The sequence below is a fragment of the Neltuma alba genome, unplaced genomic scaffold (assembly GCF_004799145.2).
Source record: "Neltuma alba isolate B1F8T4 unplaced genomic scaffold, ASM479914v2 tig00004654_pilon, whole genome shotgun sequence".
In the NCBI taxonomy this organism is placed as follows: Eukaryota; Viridiplantae; Streptophyta; class Magnoliopsida; order Fabales; family Fabaceae; genus Neltuma; species Neltuma alba.
Genome location: NW_021633803.1, coordinates 1 through 23,303, shown reverse-complemented (window position 1 = coordinate 23,303; position 23,303 = coordinate 1). Strand labels below are relative to the sequence as shown.

Here is a 23,303-nt window from a genome sequence, read left to right as displayed (position 1 = left end):
TGAATCCATTTACCATCTTCAAGGGCACCTACAGCCGCACAGGCAGTAAGAACACTCACTAAAAGAGACTTATTCGGCTTCGATTTCCGGAATTCTTTATCTCGCGAAAGAGCTCAATTCCCTCATTGAAGAAAGCATTCTTGACGTATCCAGATACCATTGCACTATAGGAAACATCATTTCTTTGAGGAATTGCGTCAAATAAATTCCGAGCTTCATTGACCAAACCATTGTCACAATAACCACTGATAAGGCTGGTCCAGCAAACCACATTTTTATGAGGACTTTCATCAAACAATTTGCGAGCACCTTGAATTGCTCCTTGTTTAGAATACATATTTAACAAAGAGCTAACAACATGAACATCAGAGAGAAATCCCCAACTTTACTATCTGAGTATGAACCTGTTCAAGTAAAGACAAGAAACGCATGATTTGACCACAAAAGTGAAAGTTCGAGCATTAGGACGTACGCCAAGTCCAGGCATTCGGTTGAAAATAGAGAAAACCTTGTCGAACTCTGAATTACTCGAGAAACCCATTATCATAGAATTAAAATCAAAGACATTGGGCGTCATCATGTGATTGAAAAGCGTCTCCGCATAGGGCAAATCCTTGTGTTCTGATTTAGCACAGAAAGCCAGAATTTTGCTAGCGATATAGGCGAATCGAGCAAGACCGTGGGTAATAGCAGAAGCATGGATTTGCTTCAGCTCTCTCATACCCAGACATTCTTCTAGTAGATGTGGAAACACTGTACTTGCCAATTTTTTGTTCATGAGAGCAGTCTGGAGCTCCCGCGTTTCGGGATTCAAGGCGCCTGCGAAGTACCAGTCAGACACCGTTAGCATTATTCGTCTTTTTTTTTTTTTTGGGTGAAAGTTAGCATCATTCGTTCTTGCATGTGTCTATACCGTGCTTATTATTAGGATCTTAAAAGCAATTTTTGATCAACTTATTAATCACTGCATTTCAATTTTACTCTTAATTAATTAAGGTTTAGTTTTAATAAACTTATCAAACTCTATTTCTCTATCCATATCATTTAACTTAGGCTAAACTTGAAAAAAAAAAAGAATCCAAAACAATTTAATGTTTTAATTATCATTCCTTGTTAGATAAGAATTACTACCTCCTATCCTTAATATAAGAACTTATTTGATTTTTGTTTTGGTTAAATATAAACCCCAATCTACTTTGTCTCCCATATTTAGTTAATTTTTTCCAAAATAACCCTTCTAATAATTATAGTTTAGTTAATACATTTGATTATCAAGGATATTTTAGGAAAAACAACACCTATTTTGAGCAAATAACTAACTCAACTTATTTTTTAATCTCCTCAAATTAGTCAACTGTTTATAATTAGAATTAGAACGAATAGTGCTTGAGAATGCCTGGCTGACTAGAGGAAATATGTTCGCGCGCGCGCGCGCGTATCGCCGCCTGGCATGATGCGTTGGCCTTTGAGAAGATTGCGCACTGAAACCAGAGTACTAGAGTAAAGGAAACAGTGCTCCATTTGAATGAAACAACAATCGGTCGTGGGGGAAATGCAAAACGCCTTGTCGTTTTTGCGCTCTGGAAGTGAAAACAAGATCCTTCCTTACTACAGTATTCATAGACTAGGGAGTGAGATGAAAACCACTATAGTTTCGAAGTTTTTATGGATTACGAAGTAAATATGGAATGTTACTCGTGGAAAATGCCTAACAAGTTTCAGAGCATCCAAACAGGCCCTAGAATGAAGATCCAATAAACTCGAAAATGAACGTGTTTACAAGTAAAAGGGATGGAAAAATATCAAATTATTATAGGGCTGATGCTCAAATTATTCTAACATAGACGAACAGGATGTTATTTGGATATTAGTCAACTGGGATGTTGTGCAGTCATCTTGAGAGAAATATTCAAGCATGGAGAAAAGGGATAGAAAGATATCAAATTCATGCTATGGATACTCAAAAAAATGCATCAATCTCCTTTGCAACGTTGTGCAAAATCTTCGTTTCCAGTGGGATTGAAGTCCTTGTAAAGTCATTGGCAGAGCCAAGACCCATTGCCAAATGGGGCACATAATTTTTTCCCCCCAAAAGACTTGGTAGCACTGGATTTCTTAGAAAATTGCATATTGAAGAGGACCCAAAACGTTCCCACTTTGTCAGCCTTCATGAAGCCAACCCTTGTTTCAATACTGACCAGCCGGCCTGACCAAGCGTGAGATGCCGCGTCAGCATGTGCTGAACTAGGCTGTGGGTCAAAAATGCTAACCCAGTGGTGTTTCAGGCTGGGCAGAAGGCAAAGCTAATGCTGCCCAAACCGGCCTACCCTGCTTATAGTCTAGAGATGGAGTTGTTTGATACAAATTATTCAAGTCATCTACCAACATTTCAACATTCATATAAATGCTAGTTAATTCACAAATTGAAACTGTAACCGTTCTCAAAGAGTGAATATATCATCTTTACATCATCATATGAATGACCATGGTAAAATACAGGCAACTGTTCAAAAGAAAAATATTGATGATCTAAAGAATTACTGCAGCACAAGCCAGTTGGGGCTTAATCATCAAGCAAGTAGCAGGACCTACAAAATATGGTCAATGCCAGAGCTTCATGCAGAACCCAGCTGGCACAACAGATGGTCTCTTGTTTGATATGCATTCTGAGAAGGTGTCCACAAGCTGCTCAGCAAGAGAAGGTGGATCATCAAGAAATGTATCAATATATACTTTCACAATCTTTACTTCCTGTGGCGTGGCTCTCAAGCTGTACCAAGTCAAAAATTTCTGTCTGAAGTTCTTTTCTATGTGTCCTTCACACTCAAGCCATCTGATCACTTTCACGTAATACTCAAAATCCCGATCCGAATACCCATTGGCAACAAAAACCTCATCTTGCCTCTGTTCAGCTCTCTTCTTAGATGTGCTTCCATCCTGAGGACCCTCTCTCTTCCCGGAACCATTCTCTTGATCCTTGCCTGAGGACTTGGATCTACCACTTCTTCCTGGCCCGTCCTTAAGTATTTCCAACTTGCAAGGAGTAATAGGCAAGCTTGCTTCCGAGCTACGCACCAGTGGCACACATTCCCTCCCAATCTGAACAGGGGAATTCAACCCATCGTCAGTGCTCAAGTCCTCAGTGATTTGTCCCTCTGGTGAATGGTTGTTTTCAAGCTTTAGCATTTCAGAACCAGGTATGGTTACAGCCAAGCCTCTGCCACGTTGCTTTTCTGACAGAGAATCTGCATCAGCAGGCAGTCCACCTCCAACGGTGTTGGAACATTTAATAACATCATTGGATAAATTTTCAGAAGCAAGCTTGTCAGCATCCTTGCTATAAGCAAGATAATTATCTGCCCGATCATCGGTCTGATCACTAAATGGATTGCTGTTGTTGGTTTCATCTTCCACTGATGAAGGATTGGAATGGCTGCTACAGTTGGTTACTGGGCTCTGACTTCTTTCCGTTGCTGAACAGTTAGGAACTTCATACTCGCCAGGCTCTGTTGAGATTTGTACCTCACACGTACCCATCTCCCTTGTGCCATTATAGGAAACAACTTTGAAACTATATTTTGTAGCTGGAATTAAACTCCTTATATTGAAACTTCGGTCAGGTAGAACCAAAGTACAAGTAGGTTCAACTGGATATTCCACATCAAGAGCCTTGCGATGCCAAAGGGAATAGCCACTGATATTTTCTTCCAAAGGATCTTCAGAACCCAAAATCACAGTCAGGGATGTATCTCTGACATCTTCGAATCTCACCATATTTGTTGCAATCAAATTTGCATCTGAAAAGGTCAAATGCAATCACAGAAAGCCAAATAAATACGAATTTAATTTCAAGAATCCCTATCCAAGGGAAAAGAATTACCTTATAATTGTAACGTGCTTTGCTATACTGTATTCATGTCAATAGAAATAAATACAAGAGTTTCAAATAAAGTACTGTCTGATATAAATCATTGTAGAAAATAAATGAAAATAAGAACTTACAAACAACACATTTAGTATGTTAATAAGCACATCACCATCTTATCAGTAGGTGAATTTTTTCTCACACACATATATTACGGTATGCATGAGGATTATACTCCACTGGCTACAAAGGTTATTCTCCCCCAAGATACTAAGGAAACAGAGTAGACCCCTCCCAACAATGTTTATTAAAAAAAGGTCAACATACCCTCACTTGGGCACACAAAATAAAAAGATGAGTGATAACCTTGAGTTGTTGGATTAGGTGATGGAGGCACAACCCCTTTAGAAAGAAAAGAATCTAATGATTCCAAAGCCAAACCACATAGTTTCTGAACCTCTGGCCCTGACGAAAGTCTGTTCACAATGCCCCTACCAATCTTCACTGGTGAACTAGTTAATGGGCCTAATTCAGGTTCAAGTTTCCTCACCGCCTCGTTAACAATTTCATAAAGTTTTTTATACTTTTCAGTCCCTTGTAAAATTCTTTGGCTCAAGGAAACACGGTAGCATAGTATGTCAACACGTCTAGTATCCTTTGCCACCATCAGTTGCTTTCTCCAGCATCTAAATGCATTTTAAAAACAAAACACAGGTGAGATTGATCTTACACTAGACATTTAGAAACATTTCATCCAGAAAAGTGTAACAGATATTCCGTCTATCTTAAAAACAATCACAATATATTTAATGTATTATTGACTGGTATTCAACAGAGCAAACAATCCTGGATATATGTCCCCAATCCCCCACAAACGCCTCCCCCCCAAAAAACAAAGGAAAAAAAATGAGAAGTTTCGATGGATCCAGACGCCCTCAACTAATGCACAACAAATTTCACTGATAGTAGTAGCATACTGTGAACCACCAAATAACACCACAACTCTATTCGCAATCATACTTAAAAGTTGTTGAACTCAAAAGAAATAAAAAAGGAATAGATGGACAAATGAGTCCAGTACTCGGTCACTAGGCTTTAAAACAGCTATTTCAACCCAAAAGCTTAGGCAGTCAGGAGAAGGCCTTGAAGACAGTTTTGACATATGTGCATGCACACGTGCTTATATAGGTTTGAATGTGCATATTGGATGGTGTATGTACACATAATTTATGAAGTCCATAGAATCTCAAGAGTCTCAAGGGAGATCCTGAAAACAGCTTACCATAAATAAATAAATAAACAAATAAAAATCATCATTCATATCAATTGACTTGCTTAAGAACATTTAATGAAGAACTCCTGCACACAAGGATTAAAAGAGAAACAGAAGAGCAGCAGCAAATTTTTCAAATGGAGAGCATATGTAATCTAAGAAACTGAAAAACATACATGTTAAACATACACTATTACCCGAGCAAATCATTCACTTTCCCACATGAGATGCAGTAGAAGCTTCCATCAAGCTTGGGACGTTTTCCATCTTTGGCAATGCCAGAATTATCATGCTTTAAAGCACACTCAAGATGACATGACAAGCCACAAGAAACACCAAGAAATGGAGGCTCAGAGCCACATATTAACCAAAGGCTAGGATCTTTGTTGTCATCATATTTATGACAAATGCAGCATGAGCATCTTTTACAAAACACATCTGCTTCACTTAAGGCGGCTTTGCAAGCTGTGTTTTTGCAGTACGAAATACTAGTTACATCTCCAACTCCATTGTTGACAGAAACGTCATTTACTGGAACAGGTAATCGAGACGGATTCTCATTTTTCCTTTGCCTTTTAGCAGGTTTCTGACCATGTGAAGTAGAAGAATGTGGTTCAAGGTCTGTTGCAATTTCCTGGCCTCCAGATTTCTTTTCAGAAACAATTTTCAGAAGGTTTTCTATAATTTTCACCTTTGTTAATCCAGTATACTTCCTCTCTTTCCCCATCTCAGCACAAAGGATTTGTAAGATCTCTTGACGGCTCCACGACTGTAGCATTTCCAATGCATCATTTGGCCACTTAGATATTTCGTATACAAGTTCTCTTTTTTCCTCCATACTCAACTTACTGCATTTAGCAGGATCAAGTGTGAAACCTAGAAACAGTAATAGGAAAAACATATATTAGTGCGTTAGCTATCTAACTTTCCATGTGGTGCTGTAAGCTGAGATTACTTCTCCACGCTGATTTGCTTCCCCCCCTTTCTAGTTGTATGACCAGGCAACATATGTGGGGAAACAACACTAAAATCAGACCAACCACGAAATTTGTATAAACAATGCTGTGTGCTAGACGGGTCTTGATAAAATAAATAAATAAACTGAAAATCAATTAGGAATCTTGGATCAATTACATTACATGCAGCTACTGTGCCATCATCTTATCCTCACTAAGAATCTGTCAGTCAGGTAAGCATATGAGAAGTTTTGAACTATGCTTAACTGAATACAGTGAAATTAAGAACAAACTACAGTATTGAACATAACCAATTTTCTGGCTCTAGTGAGAAGGATGTCTTAACCACATAAATCTGAGTAGGACTGGGAATACAGGGGAGCTCTAGTAAGGGACCAATAAAGTCAAACAAACAAACAACTGACGTTAACTTCCTTTGACTTTTATATACAACTCCGTTCTCTCCCGAGACACATCACAAAGACCACTAATTTAGACCTTTCCGCCTGACGCACCAACCTATTATCACATAATAAGAGCTTAATTATCTAGTACCCCCTATAATGCACCAATATTTTATTTTGTCGAGTACAGGCACTGCCAGTTATGAATTAACTGGCCAAAAGCAGGAGACAGCATGGGAATCAACACTATAGTATAGTTTAAATGAAAGCCGCAGTCCCAAATTCAACAAAAGAGACACAGTTGGTAGACCTTTATGTGGCCAAAATATAAAAAATAAAAGAAATTAAATATTAGCCAAGATTCAGAAAGCAATCAAAGGAAGACGGGAAAAGTAAAAAGCAAATCAATAACCCATGAAACCATTCATGGCACAATGCCCCAGCAGCAGCAATCAACTCAAAAACATTAGAGACGAATCAACCGCTGGACAGTTCAATTAGGAAGCACGTTATATCCCTGCAACTTGACTCTCACGGGAATAACAAAACCCAATTCAGTGACTAATTTCAAAAGACCGACTTGGAATCGGAGAAAATTTGAATGAAATCAGACACAAAGAAGTAAGGCGTTACCCTCGAGAGACGAATCCGCTGCCATAGCTGTTCAGCAATAAGAAACCATCCACCCCACCATATCAGAACCTAAATCCCAAACCTTTACAAATCTGGACAAAGTGATATCTGCGTCAGAAGATGCTATACATGGCAACAAAAATAGAAGCAACAAAAGGGGTTAAATTTATGGAACAAAGAAAATGACCCAAAACAGAAATAGAAGAAAAGGGGCGAGGGAGATTGAAAGGGAGTGAAAATGCGGAATAACATAGAGCAAGAAAGGACACTTGCCGCAAGCAGCGAATCCATGAATTCGCAGTCACACCCACCGTCTTCCTCTGTGCGTTGGCTATACTTCCCCGTGAGAGAGAGAGATAGAGAGAATTGGTAGGAGAAGAGAGAGAAAGCTTGCAAGTTGTCAAGAGAAAGAGGAAGAAAAGCGTTGGTGTATGAAATAAATAAGGCTTCTGATGATGCTAATCGCCGGGACAAAAGCGGCTGCATGCTCACTCAACAATGCTTGCTTTCACCTTTCTGTTAGCTAGGATGGGCCCGGGCTCAAATTACCAAAATAACCTTCTTCCAACACTTATATTTATTGATTCATTGGGAGAATAACATTATGGTGATAAGAAGAAAAATAATTGCTAAAAAATTTCAATAATAATCTAAGTGACTGTAATGACAAGTTTTAAAATAAAAAATAATAATTTGTTATATTTATTTTATACTCTTTCAGTTTACATATAAGATATAGTATAAATTACACTACAAAATAAGTCTTATATTTAGGATTGGAAGGCCAATTGTTTTTTTTTTCCTTGAGATATTATTGTAACTCTCCCTTGTTCATTTAGATATAAAAATTCGCATCGCAATGCACGAGGTTTAGGAAATTCTGGCCAAAAAAGTGTTTAGGAAATTAAATATGAATTTTCTTTATTTGGAGAGGTAGGTAGGTATTAATAATCAGAACATAAAATTATAAATAAAACATAGAATATACAAATTTTTATATTAAAATGAAATTTTACATGATTTTAAACACTTGAAACCTCTGAATTAATTTATTTATCAGAAAAAAATCTATCTAAGCTCGATAAATTAAAAAAAAATTTCTACATATTTTTGTTCATATTGCATAAATATTATTGTTTTAATACTTAACACAAATGTATTACCGACTAGAATGATATAGGTGTTGTTTATATTTTTAACCCTTATATTGTCTTTTTTGAAAACAGAGAGATTAAGTAAAAATAATTAAAGAATTCACAATTCATGGGAAAATAAAAGAGTGCATTTACAGTACACCCAAAAAAAAAATCTACAATACGGGTAAGGGAACAAACATGTGTTTAATTTACTACTCTCTCCGTCTATTTTTATAAACAACTTTGAATTTCATATGTAAATCAAAAAGTTAGTTAAAAATAATAAATATGTAAAAATTAGAAGTTCTTTTTTTCAAAATACCCTTATTTATAAAAAAGAGAGAATGTGAATAGAGAGATGATGGTTTGAGAAATAAAATGATAAATATATTAAGTATTAAAATAAGTAATTAATGGGGTCAAAATAAAAAATTTGCCACAAAAATTTAAGACAACTTACAAATTACAAATATTACTTATATTTAAAGATAAGATGATAATGATAGTTGTTACTTATAAAAAGAGAATGCAGAATATTTAGTTGTGTAGGAAATCCATTTAATTTTATACTCAATAAAAATAGTTGTGTAGTTTATTTTATTCTTCAACTAATGCTCATTGATTTAATTATGTGAAGGGCAATAAGACATCTTTATTATAATTATCTTCATTTCGGATGTAGTTCAACGTATTCAAATTAGTCGGAATTCATCTACAAAAAAAATAGTCGGAATTCAAAGTAACTTTAAATACTAAAAGATTTTAGGAAAATGTATTAATAATCCAAACTAAAAATTAAAAAAGCTAGAATACTTCAAGTAATTGTCTTATCTGATTCCATTCATGTCAAACTTACGTCTGTTTTTTAATATAAAAACTAGTTAGATGATCAATTTGATTCTAAATATAATACATCAATCTATTTTATTTTTAATATTTATTTATTTTTCGCTCCCAAATAAATAATCTCTATGATAATTGTACATGTTATAATAATTTCAATATACATAATTGATATAAGTAGTTTAGGAAAAACAACGTCAATTTATTACAAATAACTAATTTAATTAATTTTTTAAATATTCCTAAATTGGTTAACTCTGATTAGAAGATAGTATCTAGTTTAACTCAAAATTAAAAGAATAAATATTATATTTATAGGGACAAATTTTTTTGGCAAATGATGGATGTAATATCTATCCATATTTTATGGGTGGAGACGATGCGTGAAATAGGAAGCGGTGGCGAGCTATCCACATGTCCTATCTCATCCACAGCTTATTTCGGCATTTGCACATGCCTTTCAATTCCAAATATCCATTTCTAATCATTATTTTAAAAAAAAAAAAAACAAGATCATAAAACCAAGCATTTTAGAAAAAATTACACCCAAGTTCCAGAACTAGAAATTTAATTATCTTAAAGTCCATCAATAAGTGAAAAGTAAATAATTATAAGTTCTATAATAGAAAATAACAACATATTCAGGTTGGTTACTTTTTAATAGAATTTTTTGATAATTAAATTTCTTCTTTAAAAACAAAAATCTGAAATGAGGAAATATATAAGAATTTGTATATATAGAGTATCTAACATCTTTCAACACTTACTCTTTAAAAACTTTAAAATGAGGAGATTTTTATTTTATTTTATTTTATTTTAATATATTCTTGAGTACAATTCATTGCCAATTAAATTTATATTATATGTATTGTCATACACTCAACTACTCATGTTTCATGAAATAGCCCGTAACTAACAAAAATAATTCTGGCAAAAAAAAACAAAAATAATAACAATAAAAGTTGGCATTTAATCGCCCCAAATTTCTCATCAAATCAATCAATGATCTTAAATACTCTAATTCCCCCAGAAGTAAAGGCGCAGTGAGAAGCAGGGGCATAATAGTCAATGTACTGAGACATAATGGATTGGATATTAAATATTGGTCACCGCCATGATCTGGAGATATGAACACGGGCAGCGTCGAGATTTTAGGAAAGAAATAAAAATAAATAGAAAGGACAAGATGGTCAATTCTCAAGGGGCCCCTCAAGCTACTGTCTGATAAAACAAAAAAGTTGAAAGTTACTGTACATATTCGCATGAAATTTCTGATGCAGTTATTCACCAATCTTGTCTTAGTAATAGTCAAATTATATTAGATGTAAAAAGAGAAGTAACAACAACGCACAAGACACTCACTTAAAAAATGGTTTAGAGGATATAACATAAAATTTTTTAAATATAACTATTAAAACCTACCAAACTAATGGTTAAACTTAAATTAAGTCTACAATAAATTGAGGAAGAAAAAGATATTATGACCAACTTTCAGTAGCATGAGCAAGACCATGGCAATAAACTCAGGCGAGGAGGCATGTTGTAAAATTAAAAAATAATAATATACTGGCTATTATTGTAGTGGAGAGTATTTTTAATGAAGTAATTAGAATATTGGGAATAATTAATATATTTCATAATATAATATTTTTCATAAAAACAAAAGTTGTGGGTCCTTTACCCCTGCTACCTACCGATTGGGCATGTCCCTTTAAGCATCATCATAGATCAATTCAAATTGATGGCGTTATTATTAAATATTTCTTATTTGATTTTAAAATATTTTTTATTTATAATTTATCTAAAAATTTGATATTTAATAGAACTTAATAGGCTCGTGCGATCTATATTATTAATAGCGACAAATACAATAGGACTTTGTTGCTATACCTTCTTCTCCTGAAATGATTCTACTATTGGTTTCATATTAGATGGTATCCAAACATGTTATTAACAATGTTTCTCTCTAGTATCAATTTCGTGAAAAAGAAAAAATCAATAACAATCCTAAACTAGTTGGTCGTTATAAATATAAGACCTCAATCTATTTTGTTTTTCAAATTTATAATATTTTCTAAAAAATATCATTATAATTGTAAAATATTTTCACTCAAGTATAGTTTCAATGCACATAATTAAATAAAAATAATTTAAGAAAGTCAATATACATTTGCTATAAATAACTAATTTAACTAATTTTCTTATTAAGATCTGGAAGTAGTAATTAATTACAACTGTACCTACTAAAATGTCATGTTCAATAACATCTCACTCAATATATAATTTCAATAAATTAAGTAATTAGTTATGCTAATTTATACGAACCTTACTTATATTGTAGCTGATCCTCCTTCTAGTTTAGAAAGCATATATAATTGCTTCCTTAAACACACACACACACACCACGCAAGCATAAATTTCTCTTCAATTTCTTTTTATTAAAAAAATACCATATACTGGAAGCTATTTTTAATAAAACAGTGAATGCAATAAAATTATACTAAGCAATATTGTATTTTATATTAAAAAAATTTAACACTAACTTCAATGGATAAAAGTTAGAAGTAATTTATGAAGGAAAGTCAAGTCAAAATTTTGGTGTTGATGAAAATGACATAATTTTGGTGTTGATAAACAATGGATGGATAGAAATGAGAATAGAGATCAGGTGGCTGCACTAATTGGCGCCCACAAAATGATAAATGGGGGTGAAAGCTTACATATGAACATAGCACTCTTGCTCTCTCTTTCTTGAGGGGGGAAAAAAACATTTTTCATTAGCTTATTTAAATCTCGTCATTAGGGGACGTGGACTTTTAAATCATATTAACAAATAAGTTCGGTTTTTTCATCCGCATAACCCGTTTTTATTTGATTAGCTTTTTTTTAGTAATTATTTAATACTTTCTATTTTGTTTTCTAAATTTACATGCTTTTTAATTTTTTTTATCGATTACATATATTAAAGAAGGGTTTTTACACCAGTTTACTTTTCATTATGGTAATATATATATTTTGGGCAATGATGTATCAAAAACTTGATGTAAGAAAGCCAGAAACTTTTTAAGGACGTATTTAATACGGACCAAGTATTTTCTCAGCTTCTTATTATTTGGTACTTCAAATTATGGAAATGCAATTAAGTCATTAAAATTATTTTAAAATGAAATAAAACTTCAAATCTATTTTTATTTAAAATCATAAATTAGTTCAAAAGAAAAATTATACCAAATTTTAAATAGTGACCATATTGGAAAAATGTAATTAACACCACCTAATGATTTATAATAAATACTACTCATTCCTTTTAGAAGCTATCTTATTATAGGATTGGAGGTAGTAGGAAACTCTTTTAATTTTTAGACCTAGTGTATGAATTTCTTAATTTTTATGAAAAATGTTGGAAGTAATATATAGATAAAATCGGGAGGAGTATATTTCTCTTACATTAATTACCTCTATTTAATATTGTTATAGCTTTTCAAATTTAAATGATTTGAGTCTAAATAATGACATAGTATTGAATTTTTATTATTTTTAAAATTTTTTTAACTTAAATGATGATGCTGGAAAAATGATTTATAAAAGAGAATAGGTGGAGGAATAAATAAATAATAAAAATCATGACAACATTAATAGCACCACATCATTCATTGGCGACAATTACCAAACTGCCCTCCATGGGATTGAAAAGAATATTTATGATGGCAATATATATATGTAGACGGAGACCCCCACACACATATATAAATATAATACTGCACATATGGCCATTATTGATTGATTGAAGGGGGATAATGTAATTAATTAATTAAGAGCGTAATTAATTAGTTTTGGATGGTTGTTCCAAAAAGATTCTCCGATTAATAATATATTATCATGAATCTGCGGTGGTCCTTGGTCTCTTTGTTTCATATTATATTGTGTGGTTTTCAGGTGGTCCTTCTTCTTCCTCCTTGTCCTCCTCCTCTCTCAATCATGACATTGAAAATCATTGCACCGCTTCTGCCTCTCTTAAGTCTTTAACTAGTATCTTCCCTTTTACCAAGTTGCTTTTATGGCAAGCTTGATTCAACAGTTAGAATAATGACTTTTCTTATAAATATAATTATAATTGGTTTTGTATTGCCAAAAATCTGATAAATAAATAATTATAAGATGTATTAGTAGACTATCTAACCAAACTTTTGAGTATCCTTTTTTATTTTTGTCCCCATTAATTATTGGTTAATTTGGTTGTGTTAGTTAATTACTTACATGTGAGTCGTTGAAGAATTATTTACTCACCCTCTTTTCATAAATAATGATGTTTTTTAAAAATAAATGGCATTTTTGACATATTTGTTATTTTAACCATTTGTTTTTAATTTACTTAATATTTTATAAATAGGATTTAAGGAAGCATTGTATCTAAAGTATAATAATGTAACTTATTATAAAATTTATACTGTATTAAATCTTAATATAAGCCATTATATGTACCTCAAGGTATTGAGAAGAAAAAAAAAAGATTACAAGCATTTGGACACTTTAAATTTATCGCGAATTGAATATATTTTTAAAATATGTCTCCAATTTAATGATAATGAGATTTTATTTGGTTCAAAAATTACACAGCTTCCTAAAAAATATGATGAAAAAATTACTTCTCCCTGGAAGGTTAACCTCTCAGATAATTGTATATAATACAAGCAAGGCCTTAATTGACATCTCTTCTTATTTTCCTCTCATTATATTTTGTCTTCCAAATTAATCAATGAAAGGTACGAGAAGAATAAGGAAAAAGTAATTTAGAGGTGCTTATAATTTATTCTCATTTTGAATTAAGTTCTTAAATTTTTTTTCTTTTTTACTAACTTCTTTAAATTTGCAACATCATGTTCGTTAATTCTTTTTCTCTACGTTGCTTTTATTTAAAGAGGTAGGCAATAACAACGTGAGATTACGAGCTAAATCAAACACGCAACTTCCCATTATAAGGACAGCTTACATGTTATTAGTCTACAATAAATTAAGAAAACAAAAAGGCACCCATTGATAATTACTCTATCATAAGGAAAAATGAACAAACAACCAAAAAATTACAGCAAACATTCTAAACTCAAAACTCAAAACTCAGTTTAGTTGCTCCTCACAGCATTTCTCCTATAATATTCCCTTCTTCAGCAGGTTGGTGTTTTGATTTTCCAAACATGAAGGTGGACATATTTTTCAAGTTAAAAAAGAACATATTTTTTATTTTAAGAAAACTTAAATTTTATATTTATTTCTGGTATCTATAACCTTATTTCCCACATCACATTTACCATACGACAAAAATATTTCTTTTTTTAATAGATATTTAGAGTACCTTCAAGTCACTTTAGACTTGAGAATAATCTCTGTTAGGTTAGGAGTGTAATGTTAAAACTCTCCCAACAATGGTACTTTTCAAAATTTAAACTTGTATTCTCATTCTTACAGGAGGTGAAATCACTTACTATCTCAACTAACGATTTGTTGGTCGAAAAAAAATATTCTAAAGTCAAACTTTCAGCCAAAGGAAGAAAAGGAAAGTAATAATTTCTAATCATGCGTGGAATTATGTGTATAATTACTTTAACATCTAAGACTTGATTTTTTATAATCAAATGTCAATTTTATTCAACAGCAAAACCCAACATAAGATAAAGGTTAATTTACATTTAGCATTCTAAAATATTTTTTCTTAGCAACACTCAATATCTTAAACTAATTTTTAGTACATTGAGCACTCTAAATATTTTTTCAGTAGCACCAATATCCCAAATTAAATAGCAACAATAGCATCCTAAATTTAAAATATGAGTGCCCTGCAAATATACTTGAAAGTAGTGGATGAAAAAAAATTATTTTAAGATGCTCAGTGTTCTTGGAAAAAAATAGGCTGGAGTAGTGCTGTCAAAAATTAATTTGGGAAGCTAAATACTACTGTAAAAATATTTTAGGGCAGTGATGCTGCTTAAGATCCATTTGTAATGACTTATAAATAGTTTTTCAATCATGATTTAAAGAACACGAGACAAATATGTAAAAAGAGTTTTATCTCGATTTACATAAAATATACTTATAAGTGATTTTAAACGGGTTTTAATCCTAACATCAAAGCTTCAGAATTTAACACGAGAACTTCCATTTAGTCAAAAAAAAAAAAAGAGGATATGATTTCTATCTTTGAGTGTAAAAGCAGCAAAGGTGCCAGCGAATTCAAAGTTAGATTTTGGGATTATTTAATTATTGCCTATTCAAACTTTTTATATCCTATTTCTAATTTTTTTAATTCAACTTTATAGGAAATTCCCACTTGTAATTTTGAGGGTCCATAATCATTGAGTTGTTACTGCTTTTAATAATGGTCAAAATCATATGTCTTTAACACGTCTCATATTTATTGAAAACAATAAATTAATATCGAAAGTATATTGCATGCATCATGCAAAACCAAAACCTTTAGCTGGAATGCACAACCACAACAAGGTTCATGTCTATATCTGTCATATTTTGAAGTAAATAATTTGTAATATTTTTCTTGAGTAAATTACATATATTTCTCATAAATTTTCTTAACATAATATATGTGCCTTAGATGTTATACTACCTCCGGTTCTTAATATAAGACCTTATTTGACTTTTATTTTAGTCCTAAATATAAGACTCCAATCCACTTTGTCTCTCATATTTACTCAATTTTTTCCAAGATAGTCTCTCTAATAATTATAATTCTAATCAATATATTTGATTAACAATGATATTTTAGGAAAAACAACACCTATTTAGGACAAATAACTAACTCAACTTACTTCTTTAATCTTCTCAAATTAGTCAACTGACTATTATAATTAGGACCGGAGGTAGCATATGATATGGAATTTAAATAGTGAGCTGCACTATTTATTATTTATTTAAATGTGGCCATTTGAGGCAAATTTTGATGACAAATGTAAGGACGGAGGTAGAGATTAATTTAGTAAAAAAAATTCTTTAATTTTTATTAAAATTTTTGCAAATAGTTACTCTACTTTTAAAAATACGCAAGTTCTCCTAATGAAGAGGAATTATACAAATATACAAAGAATACTATTTGTTTGATCTGAATTACTCAAAATAATTCCCTTTTATTTTTAAAACACACATACTTTTTCTAAAAATAAAAAGAAAAGCGAGCTTCTAGAACTTAACTCGTGAAATATTTTCTTTGCCTTAATATAGGATGATAGGTATGTTTCATTCTTATATAAATTTTGAAAATAGAAAAGGTTGTTTATGAAATTTTAGCAAAAACCATCATATCGAAGTCTATATATTATTATTTTCAACGTTAATCTGAGTATGTTTTGGAAAAAGAAAAAGGCGGTCAATAAAATATCAAAAAAGTAATGAGAATATCTGTAATTGATTTTTCTGATTTGATTTTGATTTGAAATAGAATTTGAATATTTCAAATCCAGTAAATACTCGTATTTTTAATACCAATGAACCAAATCAAATTGATAACTTCATGGTAATTAACAACATATATTTGATTCTACTATATATAAATAATTATTAATGATTAAATATATAAATTAATATATATAGTGGATAACAAATAGATAAGATATATGTTTATATATGTTGATAATATTTTTATATGTTTCAAATTGGATAACTTCTATTTTATATTTGATGATAACGATTATATGTTTGAAGCTCTTGTTTCTTATATTTTAATAATTCACAAATTATTAGAAGATAAATAAAATTCAAAACGTATTGTGTATTGGGAAGTTTTACTATTGAACTAATTAAACTTTTGAAGAAGAAAAGGAAGGCAGCCAGAGAATCCCATGTGGAGAAAAATTGGCACTTTTGACTCTTCAACATTTAAATAGTTAAGAATGCCACAAAATAGTCTTTAAAATAAATTATGCATGCATGCATTCACATTGTATTGACTCTAACAAATTCAAAAGTTCATTCCGGTAGCTTCATTCTTTATTACATGCCAATTTGGATTCGTCCAGGAAAACACTTTCACAGATAATAAGCAAAATGACTTTGTCTCATAAAGTATTAAAATAATAAAATATAAATAATCTACGAAAAAATAACATAAAAATACTTGTTGAATTTCACGATGACAAATATATGATTTTGATTGATTTTGAGTAATAAAAATCATTACAAGTATAGTCAAAATATTACAAAAGCGATCGTAATGACTCACTTATCTTTTTAAATTTAATAGGTGTTTTCTGTCTTTTTTTCCCAATCTAACCTAACTTGAATTGTTTAGGCGTTGAAAGTTTTTAGTTTAACTTTTTTAAACAATGACAAATAAAAATTATCTTCATTTTAAATAAATTCTGCATTTATTTTTTTGAAATAAAACATTAACTATATACAAATAATAAAAATTGAATATGAATTGTCTAAATTGTAAATTTAGACATTTGACTATTATTATGTCTTATTCTCTAATAACATTTTTTCATATGTCTATTTTTTTCCCATATCATAATTTAATGCAAAACACACATGAAACAATATAAAAAAAAAAAAAAAAAGAGAGAGACTGATGGTAAAATATGATTAAAAAACTTCACATCAGAATTATAAGAAACTTAGACTTAAGTTTGTATCCAAGGGGGAAAAAAAAAAAAAAAACTCAGACTTAAGTTTTGTCCCAAGATCTAATGCCTTCATCATAGCTGAACTTATTCTAATTGAGAATTATTCCAGCAAACTTAAAAATGTAGGAGTTTTTATTGGAGTTTTAGAAGTTGAAATTTCAAAACACTACCTACAAATTTTCAGAATTTAGGATGATGGTGACGAGAAACAGTTGAAATTGAGCTGGATACCCTCTCTTTATGTCTATCTATGATCTATCTATTTACAAACACATATGTTTTGATTATTTTAGTATATATGATTTGATTAGGTAAACTACTTTTCGAGAGATCACCGTCAAGGGATCAACTCGTGACATATTAGAAAGTGACGTGTGTAAAATTAGTGTTGCTTGCGTGCAAGTATTGCCAACCAAATTAATGATGAAATATGATTAATTAACATTAATAGTAAAACCAATAGAGATTAGACAGAGACGGCAATAATGGAGGCATCATGTAATTATAAACAATTTAAAAGGGCACCCAATTATTGCTCATGACCAGTAACATGCTGCAACTGTTGAAGAACCACCCAATTAAATTTTGGAAGGAGGAGACGAATCTGTGAATATTTCTGTACTTACGTACTTTTCAAGTCCTACGCTTGCCTTAATTTTGATAAGCTTCTCACACTCAACGGACCTGGATTTTACACGTATGAAGGTGACCGATTTTGTCTAAATAAAAACAATACATAAGTTAAAACAGGGTTAATGGTTGTTATGTTTGATTCCAAGATATTCACCAAAGTTTTGGCCAAAAAAAATATTTCACCAAAGAATTATGGTATAAATATATGGAATTTTCTTTCACCAACAAAAAAATATATGTAAAGTTTTTTTTTAATTTCAATGTCATCTTGAAAATTTTAAAAAAATAATATTGTTTTAACTATTAACACGTGGACCGTGAATATTTTTAATGACTAAGACGGTATTGCTTCTCTTCTAATACTTTCAAGTTGATATTGAATTCAAAAAACAATTTTTTTTATAGCCACAATTTCTTTTTAAATACTTCCAAAACAAAGTGAACTTTAGCTCATAAAGACAAAAAGATACAACATACAAACCCCATTGTATAAGATGGGGTATCAAAGTTTGAAAAGAAAGAATTATGGTTCGAAATATATATATTATATATATATAAACCAGAAAAAATAACTAGTCAACGCAATATCTCATGACATTTAAATGGATAAGAGATAGCTTGTTATGGCAAGGAATCTTTTTGAACCAATATCACTTTTACCAAATCCCTTGGCAAATTCCTCCAAAAGTTATAATTCATTATCCAAATCAATCAAGATAATTCGCAGAAATAAGAGGTAAAAATCCTAATTCTACACATATTCATTAACACAGCCAGAAGGTGAGCTGTACAAAGTATATTTTGATATCAAACTCATGTTTGTGAAACAGAAAGTTGCAGAATCTTCGACTCACATAATTACATTCCCAGTGCACAACTGCTTGTAGATCCACTGACCAAGGGCCAACACAAAGAAGTTTTTGAAATCATGTACTCCTCCTGTTCTTAATATAATATCTGTTTGATACTGTAATTTGTATAAAGTGAGTCTTATGTTACCAAAACGATAGCTTATATGGGCCTGCGAATTCTTTGACGCTCTGTTTAGTGGGAATTTAGAGATTGTATGGTGAATTGATTATGTGGATTTGAATATTTTTGTATATATCTGTCATTATTGCCTTGCATTATCTGCAAGTTAGTTATTAAGTCAGTTTGAACTCGTTTATATCGTTTGTATCTCCCAGAGGATTCTATGATTTTGCTACGATACGCCTTTTGTTTCCTCGTAGGAATCAGTGATCCTGTATTGTTTTCTTACAATGAACTGAGTTTAGAATAAAGCTATGCATTCTGTTTTATTGAGATTATGAAACATTATTATATTTGTGTCTAATATCACTTTTGAGAGGCTTGATGATAGTGTCACTTAGTATTGAGTATGACCTCAGTTTCATATTTCAAGAAGTGAAATAAATTTTAAGTAAAGACATCTTTTCATCCAAGACAAACAATAATATTTGAATATTTGTAAAATTGTTAGTGTGCAACATAAAGTAAAAAGAAGATTGTTTGCTATGAGGGAACTCATTATAGGGAGATAATATCTCCTATATTATTGAATAGTACTTTCCATATTTTTATGATGCTAATGTCTATATTGAGTTGAAATATTATTAGAATATTTTGATTTTGATATAAGGAGAGAGATATATAAATTAGTAAAAGAAATCAAATAGCTGATGTAGGAAGAATTTAGTCCATGAGCAAGTCTCACATTAGTATCAAGTTGAGAATATCATGATCTTATTTGTATTACTTGATTAGTAGGAGTTGGGTCATCTATAATTTGCATTTGGGTGATCCCTAGATATTGCTGATGTTTAATGACTCAAAATATTATAAATGACAAGAAAGTCATTGCTCAAAAGCTGTGATATAATTGGCATAAAAGGAGTTTTTTTTTTAGAATACATAAATAGAGTATTCTCAAGGTAATTGAAATTATCATGAGTAACACATAATCACAAGAACTTGAACATCTATGAATAGATGACATTTATCATGTATAACACACTTGATATAAGGATATTATCAAATTGTCCATGTGTCTCTAATATGATCATCACATAAAGAAGATAATCAATATTCCTTCTAATTTAATTGTTAAGGCATGGTCTTATTTGAATGTGCACATAATGGGCATGCCATTGTACTACATTGTAGGAGGATTTTCAAGAAAATTAATGCTTAAATGATAACTAAAAAGTTGTAAATTGTGTAGTACATTGCTTGAATGATTGAGTTTGTTTAGTTTAGCTGGATAAGTTAGCAACAAATTGTTAACATTATGAGACACATTCATGCTTACTAAACAAGTGTATCGTGAAAGAGTGCAGGATTGCTAAATAGTCATTGATTGTTCATTTCCACCATGGAATGTCTCTTTTTAACCATTCATCATAGGGTTTTAAGTTATTGAATTACTTTCAAACCCATTAAAGGTGTTCTATGACTATGGAGTTAATTTGTCATAAATCACATAAATCATAGATCTTTTGAGTAAAGAAGCATGCTATTAGAAAGATTAAATGATCAATATCTTATCAGAGATAGATCACATTTTGGTGATCTAAACAAGGCGTTCTCAAAGTGATGAAATTCAAATTATGGTTTGTTGTCTCAAGTTTAGTACCTGAATTAGGTGAGATTAGCAAACATTCAAGTTGGAATCAAATAAACATTTAAGATTTATTCATAAAGTTATAACCCATTAACTAAGAATGTTACTTATAATCCATAGAAGGTAACACTCAACTTAGAAGGACTTACCGTCATAATTGTAGTAGCATAGCCTTAATTAACCTTGATATGTCAACTGACATAGAATGTATAGGCCAAGTGAGAGAATGTAAGATATTTTAATTATATATATTATTTTATATTTTAGTTTAATTAAAATATCCTTAGTGTAACCCATTAGTCAATTAGACATAGTTTGGGTAGGGTTTTAGACTCAATCTTTTTTAGTCATTTTATAACATTGATGATAGGTTAAGTTTTTTACGGTCGACTAAGTGACCATTTAAGAAAACCTAATATATGGCTCTTAAGGTTCCCTAATTGGTGGCGGTTCCTCTCAATTCTATCATTGTGCCTACCTCCCAGTCAAGAAAAAAATTTGACATTTTTTTTGCTAATAGGCTTTTATGATTTTAGTTATTCGAATCCAAGTAGATCGAAAGTTTTCTGGATAGCTCCTTCAGATCATCTATTACAACAAGAGGTATTTATAAGTTTTTTGTCACTACCTTGATGATTATAGAATTTTCTGGATAAATATATTTTTTTATATGGTTTGTTCTAACATTATTATCTTTGTGTCTGATATCACTTTTAAGAGGCTTGATGATTGAATTTGCTTAATTAATGCAATCTAATTGGGGGAATGTTAGAAGATTTTGTAAATTGTGGATTTGCATTAATGGGTTTGAAGGTTAAGCATACTGGTTAATTAGTCCATAACACACTGGTCACTGTGATTTTGTGTGGACTGTGATAGATGGACCACGCAAGTAAACCCATTGAGTAGAGGCCTAACCTATAAGTCTTCAGCGGTCAGTTAGTCCGTTATCTTCCTACTTGGGATGATCTTTTGCATGCACTATAGGAGATGGTTGGTTAGACTAGTAACCTACCTAACTTGAGCTAGCTTTGGTATCTATTACTCTATTATAGTGAAATACTCAGTATTCTGTGAGATCTGCATTGTTTAAATATGATTCAAATTTAAAATTTTTAACTAATAATTTTTAAATAAAAAATTATTTTTTTGAAATATTGACTTTTTTGTTTTATATTTTGTACACATTAAAACATTTTAAAAAAAATAAAAAAACTGAAATTCTCTTTTTTGGATACTCATCACCTTTGCATAGAAACCACTTTCCCCAACTTATACATTTTATCTTGGGAAAATCCCAAAAAAATGATAGTTGAATTTCAAAATTCCAAATCAGTATTGGTTACTACACTCACAAAGAAAATGACTATATTTAAAAAGCAAATGACAACATTCTAAGAATTTTGAAATTCAATAATATATTTTTTTTTAGATTTTCCCTTTGCTCTTTGCTTTTGTTTAAATTTTTGTAGAGTTAAAAAGGCTTGTGTTTATTTGGACCTGGTTTATGTTAAGTACGCATGGACATATTTACGTAAACCAAAACTATTTATCTCATATTCTATAGTTAGTGAATTGTCTGCTGTTGAGGTGATCAGAATACTTTCAGCAATATATAGTTTAATTTAACTATTTTCCGTACTACATCACCATCGAGGGTTTTATCACTTAATTAAAGAGAAAAGATGTGTATTAATTTTCGGTAGCTTCCAACCGTCGCCAAATTTAAATTATAAAAAAATATAATGGTCTACAACTTGACCCCAATATATATTCAAATTGCTAATTCCTGTATCGCATGAAGTTTGATGACATTCAAAAGCCACATGTCACTTCAACTTGCCGACCACCAAATTTACAAAAGCCGATTGATATTTATTTAGTGCAGTCCCCATCAAAATATCAACTAGACCCACAAAAGTCTCCCTCTCACACACACAAATACACATACACGTGATCTTTTTTTTTTTTTTTTTTAATTCTCCACTACTGTGGGATTGGACTGAGGATCAGGTTCTGTGTGGAATTTCACCACAAGAAAATGTGCTGAGAGATTTTGGGGGCAGATTTTATACTGCCACTGTACATTCTATTAATGGAAAATAGGGGGGGGGGAGAATAAGAAGAAGACATTCTCGTCTGCCTTATTATTCTTTATTGATGCGCACCATCTGACTACTTGCCTTGGCCTTTTGAAATTCTCATATTGCATACAATCTTGTAATTATAAAACTAGGATCAATTTTTTTTTTGGGGATAAATTCTTGTCATTTTCTGAACCATACTCAATTTTGCGGTTGATTAAGA

At 31.2% G+C, this 23,303-nt stretch overlaps 2 protein-coding genes across 2 annotated transcripts; both read right to left on the bottom strand.

Annotated features, from left to right (window-relative positions):
- Window positions 1-58: 58 nt before the first annotated feature.
- Window positions 59-850, bottom strand: LOC114745397 (pentatricopeptide repeat-containing protein At1g08070, chloroplastic-like). Its single transcript, XM_028933547.1, has 2 exons — window positions 405-850; window positions 59-254 (listed from the first exon to the last, which is right to left on the bottom strand). Exons 1-2 carry the CDS (start codon window positions 848-850, stop codon window positions 59-61), a joined length of 642 nt encoding a protein of 213 aa, XP_028789380.1.
- A 1,515-nt stretch (window positions 851-2,365) lies between these two features.
- Window positions 2,366-7,468, bottom strand: LOC114745396 (VIN3-like protein 2). Its single transcript, XM_028933546.1, has 5 exons — window positions 7,405-7,468; window positions 7,132-7,223; window positions 5,336-6,014; window positions 4,232-4,551; window positions 2,366-3,797 (listed from the first exon to the last, which is right to left on the bottom strand). The coding sequence occupies exons 2-5, from the start codon at window positions 7,154-7,156 to the stop codon at window positions 2,602-2,604; spliced, it is 2,220 nt and encodes a 739-aa protein (XP_028789379.1). The 5' UTR covers window positions 7,157-7,223; window positions 7,405-7,468; the 3' UTR covers window positions 2,366-2,601.
- Between the last annotated feature and the right edge of the window lie 15,835 nt (window positions 7,469-23,303).